This window comes from Musca autumnalis, unplaced genomic scaffold (genome assembly GCF_047663935.1).
Source record: "Musca autumnalis isolate F117 unplaced genomic scaffold, ASM4766393v1 scaffold_4, whole genome shotgun sequence".
In the NCBI taxonomy this organism is placed as follows: domain Eukaryota; kingdom Metazoa; phylum Arthropoda; class Insecta; order Diptera; family Muscidae; genus Musca; species Musca autumnalis.
This window is the reverse complement of record NW_027411977.1, coordinates 135,326,953-135,342,724: the sequence shown is the minus strand read 5'-3', so window position 1 is coordinate 135,342,724 and position 15,772 is coordinate 135,326,953. Positions and strand designations below refer to the sequence as shown.

The following is a 15,772-nucleotide window of genomic DNA, read 5'->3' as shown; positions in this document are numbered from 1 at the left end:
AAATCTCTCATGAAAGCCCTAAACGGGCAAATACCCATTGTAGTTTTAAATAACAAAAATTGCATTTGAAAGAAGAAAAGTTCGATGACAAAGAAGCCACTCCGCAGCCGATATGTCCGTTGAGCCGCTCTACCAACGGTGAAACATGCATGTCACATAGCGGTGGTTGTGTGGATTCGAATCTTCGGCTTTCCTTTTTCACTTGCAAAAATAAACGGTCATTAATATTGATTCCAACGAGAAATTAATTAAAAAAAACGTTCATTTAATTGAACAGAATCAACGTGGTGTACAAAGCGCTCGGCACATACGGTGCGTTGAGCGTCGCGCTACAACAACCACATGAAAAATGTGCAAGTGATGCCAAGTTTTTGGAAAAACAACAACATGGCTGACCCATTAAAGTTAAACATAATTTAACTTTATTGGGACAACGCGTGTCCCAACATGTCATTAAACGGACCGTATGTGCCGAGGGCTTAACGCTATACAGCGCCATTTTTGCAACTTTTTGGAGTACAGAAACACTTTTAGAATCATTTTAATATAATTGACATCTGATTCTATTTCTATATTTCAAACATAGTTTAGTTAGTTTAGTTTATTTTTATTGAGACTTTTTAACAAAATCAAGGTATTGGAAACGTTATAAAGGAGGTACTTAAAACTAGAATGTATTATTTTAATGACTGATGAAAAGAATATAACCCATGTTATTTAAATCAGCAGTTAAACAATCATTATATATGTTTACAATAAAAGAGAAAACGCTTGCTCCCGGCGTTAACAGAACAAGGAGAGTTCTTCCCCAAAAATTAGACTTAAAAACTATGACTTACAAACTAAATCTTAAAACTAGTCCTTAAATCTAAGAGAATACAAAGAGTGTATTAACATAAAACTAGCTATTAACCCCTATGGGTGCCTGCTAATGCCTTTAAATAAAAATTTGGTAAGCCAGAAGGAGAATTTGCTTCCAAATCCGCCTCAGTAAGTCCAAGAGGTGAAATATAGTACGTGTTAGACCAATTGAAAGCTGTCTGATTAGCCAAGATATCTGCGATGAGCGGATTTGGTGAAAGCGATAAACGGGAAATAAAAGTTGCTATCCTATTCATTGCATACATAGGAAGGGGTACAACATTTGCTTTTTCATAGATAAAACAATTGCTGTATCGTCTATTAACTGACTCGAAATTTCGGTTTACACACATACGTAAAATTTTTCTTTCAAAGATAGAAAATTCATTCATAACCGTAGGGGATATACCGAACCAAATTGAAAACGCATATAATAAAATTGGACGAATACTAACTTTATATATCAAAAGTTTTGTTTCTACCGGAAGAAACTTATTATTAAACAATGAAGAAAAGGCTGCTTTTACTCCATTGGCTCTCTTGAGAACAAGACGAGCATGCACATTAAATTTCATTAATTTAGAAAAGTTTACACCCAGATACTTAAAATTTTCGCCGAAAGGAATTTCTTGGCCATTAAGACACAATTTTAAATTTTTACTTTGGGGCACAACATAGTATTTACATTTACCCGATGCATTTCTTAGGCATATAGCTTGACATTTTGAAACATTAATTTTAATCCCCCAATCAGACAAAAACGTACATACCCTATCAAGGTACTGGGAAAGAGCTAATAAAGCATTATCAGGAGATTCTGCGTGGGTGTACAACAACGCATCATCTGCATACAAAATCCCCTGACAATCCTGGAAATGATGCGGAAAGTCGCTCATATATATGTTGTAAAAATGCGGTGCTAAAATTGAGCCTTGCGGAACACCGCAATTCACTTCAGCGAAACTAGACTCTGATCCATCAAGGCAAACAAAAAATTTCCTATTATTAAAAAAACTTTCACAAAGTTTTATCACGTGAGGATTGAATCCAATGTTAATCATTTTTTGAAGGATACCTTTGTGATTAGCTTTGTCGAAAGCTTTTTCTACATCTAGTGCCACCGCTACAGTACACTTTTGATCCCTCAGGTTACACAAAACATCATTCTGAAATTTAAGGAGTGCATGCTCCGTGGAATGGCCTGATTTAAAACCGAATTGTTGATGTGGTATGTACCCCGGAGATACCCCAATGTCCATTTTAGATCTAATTACCTTCTCAAATAGCTTCCCTAGGTTTGACAATAAGGAAATTGGACGCAAATTATTTACATTAGACTCATTTGCCTTTTTGGGAACTGGAATAATTTTGGCAATCTTCCAATTGTTGGGGAAGTATCCATTATTTAGGCAATTATTAAAAATTATAACCAAGAACTGTATTGCTTTCATTGGAAGCTTCTTAATTAGACGGTTAGATATATTATCAGGACCAAATGATTTCTTACTATTCAATGTTTTCACCAACTCAACAATGTCGTTTGCAGAAGTAAATTCCGATAAATTATTTTCATTCAAAGCTGTGTTCTCCATATTAAACGAAGTTATAGGTTCCGGTACACTGCCCACAACCGACTGTATAGATGATTCTACTTCTGAAATTGTTCGGAGAGAAGAAGAGCCATTATAAATGTTACCAAAATGTTCTTTCAACACTTCTAGTTGCTCAGTTCTATTGCTAAACACTGACCCATTGACAGACAATACTTTACAAGTCGATGCTCTTGTTTTTCCTATAGCATTGAAAATTTGTTTATATGCGCGAGGTCCTGGACGAATATTCTGCATTCTTTTATTAAATTCCTGAGCTTGCTCCATTGCAACCCGTTCCTTAATTAAAGTCTTAAGCAGCTGGATTTGCTTTGATAAAAGAGCATAGTCAGGTCTTGATCTGTCAGAATTTGCTCTATATAACCGTTTGAGTTCTTTTTGCCATCCGTATTTAATTCTAAATAGCCTCTTAACGTCATCGGATAAAGTGTACTTCCTATTTGAAGGCTCACGTTTTTCAGAGTGAACACTAGAAACAAAATTTACTGAAGCGGTAAATTCGTCTACATAGTAGTCAATTTCAGTATTGGTCAGATTACGGGAATCTGGAGGGTAAAAATTTTGAAGGTCGCAACTGATATCGTTCCGGAAGTTATTCCAATTCGTATTTTCAAACGATATAAATGAGCTCTGCCTATTCAAAATGATACTAAAATTGGGATTATAGACTGACAACTTAATGGGAAAGTGATCCGAAAAAGAGGATAGACTCGAAACTTTATAATTAGGTGGAGAATGGTCTAACATGTTGCATGATACAAGAAAATGATCAAGAAAAGATGAACCATTTGCGTATGAAGGGAATGTGTTGCAGATGCGAGTAAACGACAGCGAATTTATTTGCAACCAATTGTAAAGATTTGTCCCATTTGAGTTACTGGAAACATCCCCCCATGTTGAATGCTTAGAGTTTAAATCTCCACCGATAAAAGAACCATCGAAATTTCTAGAAAACTGTTCAATTTTTTCTAGACTAGAACACAGCTTTTGAGTGTTGAAGTTACATGGAATGTAGATTGAGCCAAATAGGAATTTCTTAACCACGCCATCCACCAAAACGTTAATTTGAATGAAAACATTTGGAAAGTCTACTCCTGCAATGTTCAATTTCGTAAAATTATATGACGATTTTAAAATAATTGCCACTCCAAGTTCGCTATCATCACATACTAGGGAATAATTTTGAAATGACACTCTCTGACCGATTCTGAGCCTGGTTTCTTGAATAAAAGCGATATCAATATTACCAAAATTAATTGTATTTAAAAGATCAATACGTCGACTAATATCAACTAATGATCTTACATTAAAAGTGAGAAGATTAAACAATCTATGGACCATAATGATGGACAACTTCTTTCAACAGACTAAGACATTCATGTTTAGCCTGTTCCTTGGACAAACTTCTGAAGTTCCTAACGAAACGTTCAACTTTGCTCTCAACTGTTTCCTGGCCACATAATTCTCTAGCGATTGCCAAAAATTCCTGAATTAAAGGGGGTTTTTCGGGTGTATTACCCAAAGTAGGATGTGGTCTCAAAACATCTGCAAACGAGGAGCCATGACGGATGGAATCAGAACGTGAGGTCGCAGCAACATTGGCAGATGCTGCTTTTTTAATATTTCTAATTGATTCCTTTTTCAGTTCTTTAATTTCTATATATTTTATAAAGGCTGGGCAACCTCTCCAGTTGGAAGTATGCCCACTTTCATTACAGTTAGCACAAAATGGAATACTATCGGACAAAAGCTGACAATCTTTAGGCTGATGTTCTTTACCGCATTTTAGACAAACATATGAGCGATTGCAATTATTTGACATGTGACCCCACTTCTGGCAGCGCCAACATTGTACTTCCTTCTGCTTTTTATTTGGACTTTCCCATGTAACCGGCTGGAAGTCTAGAAAATCAATACTGCGAACCTCTTTAACAATGCTTCCTACACTTAGAGTAACCAAGTACAGACTGGTATCAATCCCATTTTTCTTTGTGTAAACCGTTTCAAATTTAGAAACAGACTCAGCAGCATTCGGAACAAGCACGAGAGACTGTTTCCTTAAATTTTTAGGGGTGAATGAATATGAATCAATCTTCTTTTCTCTAAGGAGAGACATCATTTCCGAATGCACACCAGAGTCCTGTAAATACAGCTTGCTTTTGTACTTAGACACGTTAACAACTTTAAACACCACATTCTTCGCTTTCAGTTGACCAATCAATGAACCCATATCTTTAATATTAAATAGAAAAATTGGTGGACAAAATGAAGTATCTTTGGAAGCAATTTTCCTTTTTTCATGCCTGACTGACGGCTCCTCGGTTGCAGCCGGTCTTACAAAGTTTAAGGTTTCTGTCTCGATATCAATGTCGCCTAATATAGAAAATCTATTCTGATCTGATCTGATAGTGGAATTAACTGTATAATTATTAGATGTACTTGACTGGAATGCGCCATCAAACGATCGCTTATTACTGTTTGGAACCACCGAAGTAGCATTGTTTCCACTTACTTTAGCATTTTTATCTTGCAGAGTTTTTTGAGAGCTTGTTACCTTTTTTGGCCCTTGCAAACTTTTAGAAGAACCTGAGGCTCCAGCATTACCATCACATTGACTTGAAGTTTTCTTTTCAATATTTCTTCGTTTCGACGTAACCACTTGAAATTCCATGGAGTCATTCATATCTGCATTACAGTTAGCGACTTCATTTACATTTTGGTCTTGACCGGAGACTTCCTCTTCTTGGAACATTGCTTCATTAAGCCAGTCCCCCAAGGGCTTATCCGGTGGCTTTTTCAGTTTTAAGGGATCTTGAGATGAAGCAGACATTCGCTTCAAAGCTTTAGATCAATTCTCCAAGCAGCCCGCAAATACAAATGAAGGATTAATTCGAATTAAAGAAAAATCCAAATTTTAACCAAAATGTGTATTTTTTAGAAAAATTATTTTTTTTCTTGACAAGAAAAGCACGTCCGATACGTTTCGAATCAAAATCAAAAGTCCATATTTCAAACATTTATAACAATAATTCCAACAAATTAAACTTTGTTTAAATGAGCAAATTTCTCCGATTGATGTTTTAAATATTCTTTACGACAATCCATATCGTCAGCTGGTCGATTATAAGGTAACCAAACGGGCTCTCCAACAAAATAACGTTTAGCTTTCACATAATTCTAAAAATTAAAACAAAATTAAATAATTATTTTATATTTCAGTATTTTATGCTTACGTTTGTATCCAAGGTAAAACGATGATATATTCCAGCAGGAATAATAATTAAATCACCTTTGGTAACTGCAATACGAATCCAATTTTCTTCATCACTGAAAATACATTGCATGTAGAAATAAAATTAATTAATTTTTAATTAATATTAAAAGGAAATCTTTGCCTTTATTGTTTTAGGCCTTTGCTTAGACAATAATTTGTCTTTTAAGCCGTAAACTCATCCAACGTTTCAGTAAAGTTGGCCGTCATTTCGGATAAATGAATAATGGCCCCGGCACATACGGTACGTTGTGCGTTGCGTCACGCGTTAAAAACAACAACCACATGAAAAAAATGTAAGTGATGCCAAGTTTGTTCTTGAAGTTTTCATGTGGTTGCTGTAACGCGACGCACAACGTACCGTATGTGCCGGTGCCATAAGGAAAAATTCGATCTATGTATGTTGCCCTTGCCCCTTTATTCTTTTATCAGAACTGACGTCCAACTTTACTGAAACGTTGGATGTCTCTACAGCTTTAGGGACCAAATACATTCGGTCCGTTGAGTGTCGTTTCACTCGTCAAAAACAACCACATGAAAAAAGTGTAAGTGATGCCAAGTTTTCTTTTTAATTGTTCATGTGGTTGTTGTAACTCGACACTCAACGGGCCGTATGTGCCGAGCCCTTTACAGTTTTTGTGCATTTTTTAATTTCTAATTTTTGTGTACTTACTCTCTAACATCGAAATATCCGGAACCGTCTAAAACTAAACGAATTTCTTCATCGGTATGTAAATGCTCCGTAAAGAACGACTTTAATTTATTGGCATAATCCGGCAAACATTTTTCGGAACATGTGATCTGAAATAATTTGTTTATTTTTACATATGTATGTATGTCCATATATGTATATAATGTCCTTGTCATTACCTCATCTTCGTATGAATAATTACGTTTTGTACGTAAATCTTGGAGTGTTTCGTCCTTTTGATAGTTGTCAGCATCAATCTGAAATATTATTGAGATGCAAGAAATTTATTGTATCCAGTGACGTTTGAGTAAAGTTTTGCGTTAAGTGTTGGCAAAAAGACAACAACAAGGCGAAACGCGTTGTCCCAAACAAAAAAAAAAAAAAATAAATAAATAAATACATACATACATAAAATACGTTTAAGCAATGGAATTGCAATCGTAAATGCAAACCTAGCACAACGATTCAGTAAAGTTGGGCGTCATTTCTGATAAAAGAATAAAAGAGCAAGGGCAACATAGACCGAATTTTTCTTCATTCTTTTATTAAAAATGACGCCCAACTGAAACTTTGGATGTGTTTTCAGTCTAACGGTACTGTAAATGGAATATTTTTGCATGCCAAATTTATGCTCTGTTCCAGAACCTGCAAGAATTTACTAATTTTTACTACGATAACAATTTTTCCTTTATGTTATCGGAAAAAATAGTGAAAATTAGTAGATTCTTGCAGTTCTGGAGCAGACCATTAGTTACAATCTTTCACCATACAAAATAATTTTTTGAATTGTTAAAAAATCTCAACTAGTTTCGAAGTTATCAAGTGGTCTGTTCCAGAACTGCAAGAATCTACTAAGTTTTACTATTTTTTTCTGATAACATAAAGGAAAAACTGTTATCATAGTAAAAAATCGAAGCTTCTTGCAGGTTCTGGAACAGAGCAAAGGTTTACAGGTTTTAGTTCAGTAGTGGGATTCTGTAACTCTTTTTTGCTGTTACCGACAAAAATCGGTAAAATTAAATCGCAAAATTATGACTAACAAGTGAGCTAAGGCTATAGTCGGGTCGGGGCCGACTATGTGATACCCTACACCACTACCCCTGTTCATAACCTTTTGACTAATAAAATTCAAAATATTAAAATTGGGATAGCTTAGCACCTTTGCTCTGAATGTCTTCATTAACACAGGTCAATTTTTTTGAAACGCATTTAAGTGCATCGACGGTACAACCCAAATAAAAAAAGGAAAAGTGGGACGTAAGCCAACCATCAATAGGCTTCTTTCTGTGTTAGACCCCCATCAACTCCCAAAATTTCGTGAGGATCCGATCAAAACTTCGTAGTGTGATTGCACAAAAATGAAAAAGGGATGCATTACCGACTATTGCGATATCTCTGTTGTGTGACCACCTACTTCACATCGTTGTAAATGTGATATTTTCTACTTTCCTTGCCAGGTTTTGCTTTCGATATACTTCTTACAGAAGAGAGATATTCATTTTGAAATAAAACGTTGGCCTTTTCTCAAAATAAGTTTTTTTTGTCACATTCCGACCCCTGAATAATATCCGACCATTATCAAAAATCAAAAGGTTTTTCCTCTGTGGGACCCCCAATAACACCCAAAATTTCGTGACGATCCAGTTAAGATTGCGACCTGTAGCGTGATTTCCAAAAAAGTGGAAAAATGGGATGTATTACAGACTATTGCGATATCTCCGTTATTTGGATACCTACGCCAACCTGCTTTACATCATTGTAATGATGGGATTTTTTACTTTCATTGTCAGACTTTGCTTTTGGAAGGTCCCGAACCAAAGCTTTGATATTCGTCGTTATTATTAAAATCGCAAAAATGAAAAGTTGTGTTCTATGTGGCTTTTGCGATATCTTCGTTGTTTGACCACCTACGACAACCTACGTAACATCGTTGCAAAGGTGATATTTTCTACTTTCATTAGCAGGTTTTGCTTTTGATATACCCCTTTTAGAAGCGGAGATATTCGCTTTGAAATAAAACGTTGACTTTTTCTCCAAATAAGTTTTTTGCCCATTCCGACCCCTAAATATTATCCGACCATCACCAAATAGGCTTCTTTCTCTGTAGGATCCCCATTAGCCCCCAAAAAATTCTTGACGATCCGATTAAAATTGCGACCTGTAGCGTGATTACAAAAAAATGAAAAAATGGGATGTATTGCCGACTATTGTGATATCTCCGTTATGTGGCCATGCATCACTGTAAAGATGGGATTTTCTACTTTCATAGTCAGACTTTGTTTTTGAAAGATCCCCAACCGAAGCTGTGATATTCGTCATTATTATTAAAATCGCAAAAATAAAAAGTTGGGTTCTATTAGCGGCTATTGCGATATATTCGTTGTTTGATCACCTACGAGAACCCACTTTACATCATTAGAAAGGCGATATTTTCTACTTTCATGGCCAGGTTCTGCTTTTGGTATACCCCATATTGAAGCTGAGATATTCGCTTAGGAAAAAACGTTGTCTTTTTCTCCAAATAAGTTTTTTGCCCATTACGACCCCTAAATATTATCCGACCATCCCCAAAACCAATAGGCTTCTTCATCTGTGTGACCCCCATTAACCCTCAAAATTTCGTGACGATCCGATCAAAATTGAGACCTGTAGCGTGATTTCCAAAAAAGTGGAAAAATGGGATGTATTACCGACTATTGCGATATCTCCGTTATTTGGTCACCTACGCCGACCTAGTTTACATCATTGTAAAGATGGGATCTTTTACTTTCAAAGCCAGGCTTTGCTTTTGGAAAGTCACTAACCAAAGCTGTGATATACGTCATTATAATTAAAATCGCAAAATTAAAAAGTTGGGTTCTATTAGCGGCTATTGCGATATCTTCGCTGTTTGATCACCTACGAGAACCTACTTTACATCATTAGAAAGGTGATATTTTCTACTTTTATTGTCAGGTTTTGCTTTTGGTATATCCCATATAGAAGCTGAGATATTCGCTTTGGAAAAAAACGTTGTCTTTTTATCCACATAAGTTTTTTGCCCATTCCGACCCCTAAATATTATCCGACCATCACCGAAATCAATAGGCTTCTTCCCCTCCGGGACCCCCATCAACATCCAAAATTTCGTGACGATCCGATCAAAATTGCGACCTGTAGCGTGATTACAAGGTTTAGATGGACAGACGGACAGACGGACAGACGGACGGACGGACGGACTGACGGACGGACACACATAGCCAGATCGACTCAGCTCGTCGAGACATTCATTTTGATATATATAAGTATGGGTCTACGACCATTATTTCGATGCGTTACAAACTTTTTGGCCAAAACCAACTTATAATACCCTCTCCACATAGTGGTGTAGGGTATAAAAACATAAAGAAAAGTTGGCTTCACTGTTTGTGTCGGTAGAGGCTAGCGACTACTTTTTATTCATCGTTAACTTACCGAAAAATTTCGTTAATTATCGAAATTATAAGCATTTTAATTTTACCGAAAATTATCGATAACAGCAAAAATGAGTTACAGAATCCCACTACAGGTTTATCATGTTTAGTAACACTCACTGTCTGTGGAAGAATATATCGCCAGTTCTATCTTTTGCTAGTTTTCCAATTAAAAGTATATATATGGTTTGTTCCTTTACTTTTTAATATGGTAAAAGTGGCAAAAGTAGTAAAATTTGTGAACTGCTAACATATGAATTGTATGCAATCCGAAACAAGGGAACGCCTTTGGAGTAAAAAGTGGTAAAACTTGTACGACTGTTGTACGTAAAGGAACAGAGCTATATTTGACTCTTACTTCAAATAAATCAATACAAGGTCTGTTTGATAACTTCGCAAGTAAATAGTACTTGCAAGTATTAAGAGCAGTACACATTGTCAGTTTTGAATGTCGATATTTCGCAGTTATCGATAACTGTCCAACCGTCCAGCAACCACAAAATATTTTGTGGTTGCATGATGAATGACAAAAATAAACGGCCACACTAGCAAGCAACAACAAAGCTGTCATTCAAAACTGACAATGTGTACCCAGCTTTACTCAGTTCTCTTTTACTGAACAAGTTTGTTATCGAATAGCATTTTTAAATGTTTGTTCAAATTTTTAGGTTATCGAAGAGGCCTACAGTAGTAGGATTTTCTAAAACATTTTTTTCTTAGCGACAAAAATCCGTAAAATTAAAACGCAAAATTATGAATGAAAAGCATGAATAAGAGATGGCAACACTGTTGCTATCGGTAGGACTAAAGGCCGCGGCACATACGGTCCGTTGAGCGTCGCGTTACAACAACCACATGAAAACTTCAAGAACAAACTTGGCATCACTTATACATTTTTCATGTGGTTGTTGTTTTCAACGCGCAACGCGTCGCACAACGGACCGTATGTATTTGGCCCATAAAGGTGAGAACACAGTCAGCTCTTAGCTTAATTTTTCTGCTTAGCTTATTTCTTCACTAGGCCACTTATTTCTTGGTATCACACATCGAAGTGTAAAATTCATTCAAATATAATTCAATTTTTTAATATGAATTGTTCGTAAATAATTAATTACAGACAAACTCTATTTTTCAGATTGAACACGTGTTTATATCAAATTGAATGTCGAAACGAAATGTCAAAAATGAAGCCAGACGAAGAATTCAAAAGATCAACAATTTTCAACTTTGAGACCTGAAGCCTTGCTTCGTTTTGGCCTTTCCTATTGAAAACAGTACAATTTCACTTTTGCGCTTTGAAGCGAGGCGGAAAAAAACAATGCAACAAAAATCCATTGTGTTCTCGCCTTTAGCGACAACCTTATTTTATTTGCTAACTTGCCGATACATTTTGGGTCTGTTCCAGTACTGCAAGAATCTACTAATTTTTACTATTTTTTTCGATAACATAAAGGAAAAAATGTTATCGTAGTAAAAAGTAGTAGCTTATTGCAGGTTCTGGAACAGGGCATTTGTAATTTACCGAAATTTTAAACATTTCATTTCGATCTTTGTCGGTAACCAAAAACAAAGATGTCAATATTATAAGATAGGAAAAGTCAATTGTGAAAAATTAACTGTAGAGGGAGTTAACCTCTGTTGCTACGATATCATAGCAACATTCTGTAAAACGAAAACTGTTACTCATTGGAATATTGACAAGAAAAGCATTAAAACTCAAGTTTGACGGCATTCGTTTTTGATTTTTTCATTGAATGAACAATAAAAAAAGAAAAGAAATAAATTTCAGCCACAAAACACGACGTTATTGTTTTCTGCCGGGAGAAATGGGAATCAAAAACGATTAGCATTGCTGTTATCAATTCCAGTAAGTTGTGTAGCCATCTGTAACCAAAATGTGGAACTATTAGCATATGTTTTTGGAAAATGCATTTGTTCGGGTCTTTATTGCTATACGTCTTTGCCAAAAAATGCTTTAGAGAATCCCACCACAAATAGTAAACTCCCTACAACTGGCTTTTTGTTTCGTACAAATAAATTAGTATTTTTCGACAGTTTAATCAAACAGCGTCTTAAAGAAAATATTGAATTACTTGATACTATTGGATTGTGAAAATATTGTTCTGTTCCTTTACGTGTCTGAGCCATTTCCATCTATTTTTAACCTGCAAAGCGTTCCTTTACTTTAAAAATCATACAATTTATATGAGACTACTTCATCACTTTTGAAGTAAAGTAACATACCATATGTCAGGGTGAAACCTATAGCTCCGCGTGTTGCGTGTGCGTTCAAAAATACAAAAACAAAATACATGTATTTCAAATTGAAAACAACAACAAATACATGTATTTTGTTTTTTTTATTTTTGAACGCACACGCAACACGCAGAGCTATAGGTTTCGCCCTTAAACAAAATTGTTCGTGTCTTTTAAAACTCCCAACTCTGTATGATGTGTGTGTTTACGATGGCAATACCATGTGATCGATATTTTATCGGCTGCTGTGCTCTAAACTTTCCCCCCACAAACTCCCCCCAACTCTGGACTCCCTTCACAATAAAAACTATAATAAATAATAACAAAAAACCAATTTGAGACAATAAAAACCCAACGAACATACCAGAAAATATTCCACACCGGTCTTCTTAAAAAGTTCATTCATTTCGAGATACTCCGGTGGATTGCGATGATGTTCCAAACGTTGATCGGTAGTTTCGTTATCCATAAACCATGCCTTCACCATTTTTATGTATATTTGTCTTCAACAATAGCAACAATTGGAATGCGAAATAACACTTAATAGAATATATTTAGACTAGACACGGAAAGAGTTGATTAGTTTCTGCTCGGCCGACAATCGCAATTCGTTGAACAGATGGTTATGATAACCTTTCACAACAAGCAGAGATGCCAAACTTACAGAACAACGTCTGTTGTATAGTGGCAATTATGGCATTGCCAGTTGCAACAATGAAATTTGTAACCGAAATTAAAGCTCAAAAAATTAATTAACCTTTAAGAGAGCATTTAAGAATGTTCTCCTTTTCCATATTCTCGCCCAAGGTTCATTTAGTAAGGTTATCCAGAAAACAAATTCAGGCCTTTGTCTTCCCTTGATGTCAAAAGTTTCTGTAGCGAAGAATGCACAAAAAAGAATAAAACAACAAAATATTATTGGCACAATTCAAATTAACATGTTGTGTTCAAGAACCTGCAAGGATCTACACATTTTTTCTATGATAAAAATTTTTCATTTATGCTATTGAAAAAAATAGTAAAAAGTTGTAGATTCTTGGAGTTCTGAAACAGGCCATTTATTTTGTTTGAACTAAAATATTTTTTAATCAGAAGACATCATCTGGGCTTACAGGTTCACCTTGTAAATTCATAATGTCCTCCCCCTTTGAAAATGCAATGAAATAAAACCATATTGTAATTTTTGTTTTGTTTTTTTATTATTTTTAATAATTAATTCTTTTTATAAACTTAAGACTTAAAATTAAAAATATTTTGTGTTCATTAGATGTTGTTGTTTTGTTTAGGATTTTTACTTAAAGTTGTTGTTATAGTTCCATGTATTTGCTTGCTGTTGTCAAATCAATACAAATCTCATCTTCTCATTCATTATCTCTTTTCCTATTTAACTTTGGTTTAACTTAAAGTTGATGTTGGGTGTTTTTGTTTTAGTTAATTTTTATTTAAAATAAATAAAATTTAAATAGAAAAAACTTCTTGTAACTTAAACAAATGTATTTTTGTTGGATTTATGGTGGCTTAAACGAGAAGAGCAATGTCCTCGTAGTCCTTGATGGTGAAGTGGACTCGGGTGTGGTCAAGTCGTTGGGTTGTGCCGTTACTTTTTTTAGAAAACGCATAATGCGTCAAAGTTGACACAACAAATAAGACACAAAATATTGACTCAAATATAAATTAAGAAAACGAAAGTGAATTTTAAATTAAAAATGCTGATTTACACAGACGAGCACAGGACCACAACGACCTTTCATCAACAGCAGCAGGTTGGGGATGTTGTTGTTGGGAGGTTGCTAGTGTAACAGACATTGCATTTAGATTTGTTTTTGTTGTTGTTATTGTTGAGATTAATGCCACCAAGAACGTTGTTATCTAGCGGCTACAGAGATTTTAGGCTTAGCCGTAAGCTCTACAGTTGTGGGGGTTGCGGTGTAACACCTTACATGCTCTTTTCGATCTTGATGAGTTCAGCAATACCATCGTACATTTCCTTGACGGCTTGGTATTCGGTGAGACCCATGCGGCGCTTGTTGGAGATATCATAGATGCCACCTTCGGCTTCGGTGTGTTCACCACGGGTACCGCGGACTTGCAAGTTGTATTTGCCGGCGATTTCTTCCAATTTGGCCAAGTTGGCGCCCAATTTGGGAACCTTAATGTGCACGGAGGCACGGATGGTGGTACCCAAGTTGGTGGGGCAGAAGGTCAAGAAGCCCAAACGATCGTCGTGGCTGAAGGGAATGCGCTTTTCAATTTCATTGACAGCGGTGACCAAACGTTTGTAAACTTGGCCCAAATCACCACCCATTTGCATGGAGATGATACGCAAATGATCTTCTTCGTTGCACCAGACCAAGAAGGTCTTGTTGTCATTGTGGTAGATACCACGGCCAGAGGGCCAGTAGCGGCAGGCATTGGCAGCTTGCAAGAAACGATCACCTTCCTTGAACAAGAAGTGATCATCGATCAATTGTTGTTGAACGGCCTTGTCCATACCAGTCAAGGGGTAGAATTTACCCTTCAATTCACCATCCAAACCAGACAAGGTGGTGGAGACTTTCTCTTCCATTTCCTTGTATTGGGCTTCGGTCAAGCAGGGGTTGAAGGGATAACCTTGCATGGAGCGACCGCAACGGACACGGGTAGAGATGACGAATTCATTGTTGGGGTCCAAGTTGGCAAAGCTGTTGACATCACCGAAGTCGCTGGCAGGGTGTTTGTCGGTCTTCTTGAAACCACCATGGTAATCTTCAATGATGGGATCGAACAAATCAGCGAATACTGTGTAGGCTTCAGCATCGGGGGCATAGATACCAACACCGGAATCGTGATTTTCCAAACCGGATTGGATGCAATCCAACAAGGTGGAGCCGAAAGTTGGGGTCTTCTTGTTCTTTAGGTTATCGAAGACTTCCTTGGTCAAGTACTTCTTCAACAAAGACTTGGAGTTGGAGGCTTGGAGCTTGGCGAAGCCATCTTCCAATTTGGCAAGAACAGCAGCATCAACCATGGTGTCTTCTTTGCTGTAAATAGAAAAAAAGAGAAAAATATAATTAGTATGTTTTTGAAAAAAAATGTAATTTGCAAAAAATACTTCAAATATCAGGCTTACAATAGATCACAGCGAGACCATTTGCAATATTTGAATGTATATTTAGAAGAAAATGTTGCAGAAGATATTTGAAGGTGTGTCTCAATCGTTCTCAATATTTGTGGGTTATAACGACAAATTCTTAATATTGATCTCATGTCTTTGGGGAATTATTTAAGACTAGACAAAAATATTTATATTGTTATTGTGAAATGAAAGTATCGCCTTGCCGACCGGAAGCATGTGTCAATATTTAAATAAGTATTCTTTTGCAAGAGCATACTATGCAAGCTATTCTTTGTTATCAAAAGAGTACAATACAAAGCAAATTCCTATTGCATTACTCATCATTGTCATCGGTGTTTTCCACCATGAAGTTGAATTCAGAAAATAATCCAGGTTTTCTGGAAAAAGGATGTTTTTTGTCAGCCGGCTTGGAAGGACCGTAATACGAACAGCGGCAAGAATAATTGTGGCGGGCCACACGTGACATGCGCTTGTCCAATGAGTCTCTTTATATACATTTATCTAATGGTATATAGA

At 36.1% G+C, this 15,772-nt stretch overlaps 2 protein-coding genes across 41 annotated transcripts in view; both read right to left on the bottom strand.

Annotated features, from left to right (window-relative positions):
- Positions 1–539: 539 nt before the first annotated feature.
- Positions 540–12,780, bottom strand: Adi1 (acireductone dioxygenase 1). The gene is made up of 6 exons (XM_073984582.1): positions 12,506–12,780; positions 6,613–6,690; positions 6,416–6,543; positions 5,705–5,798; positions 5,489–5,648; positions 540–584 (listed from the first exon to the last, which is right to left on the bottom strand). Exons 1-5 carry the CDS (start codon positions 12,626–12,628, stop codon positions 5,511–5,513), a joined length of 561 nt encoding a protein of 186 aa, XP_073840683.1. The 5' UTR covers positions 12,629–12,780; the 3' UTR covers positions 540–584; positions 5,489–5,510.
- A 541-nt stretch (positions 12,781–13,321) lies between these two features.
- The window catches only part of Argk1 (Arginine kinase 1), a 119,463-nt gene continuing 117,012 nt past the window's right edge, over positions 13,322–15,772 (bottom strand). For all 40 annotated transcript variants that reach the window (XM_073984530.1, XM_073984572.1, XM_073984531.1 and 37 more), the window contains one exon: positions 13,322–15,161. In XM_073984530.1, the coding sequence (XP_073840631.1) occupies positions 14,078–15,161 (1,084 nt within the window). In that variant the 3' untranslated portion in view covers positions 13,322–14,077. The remainder of the gene's footprint in view (positions 15,162–15,772) is intronic.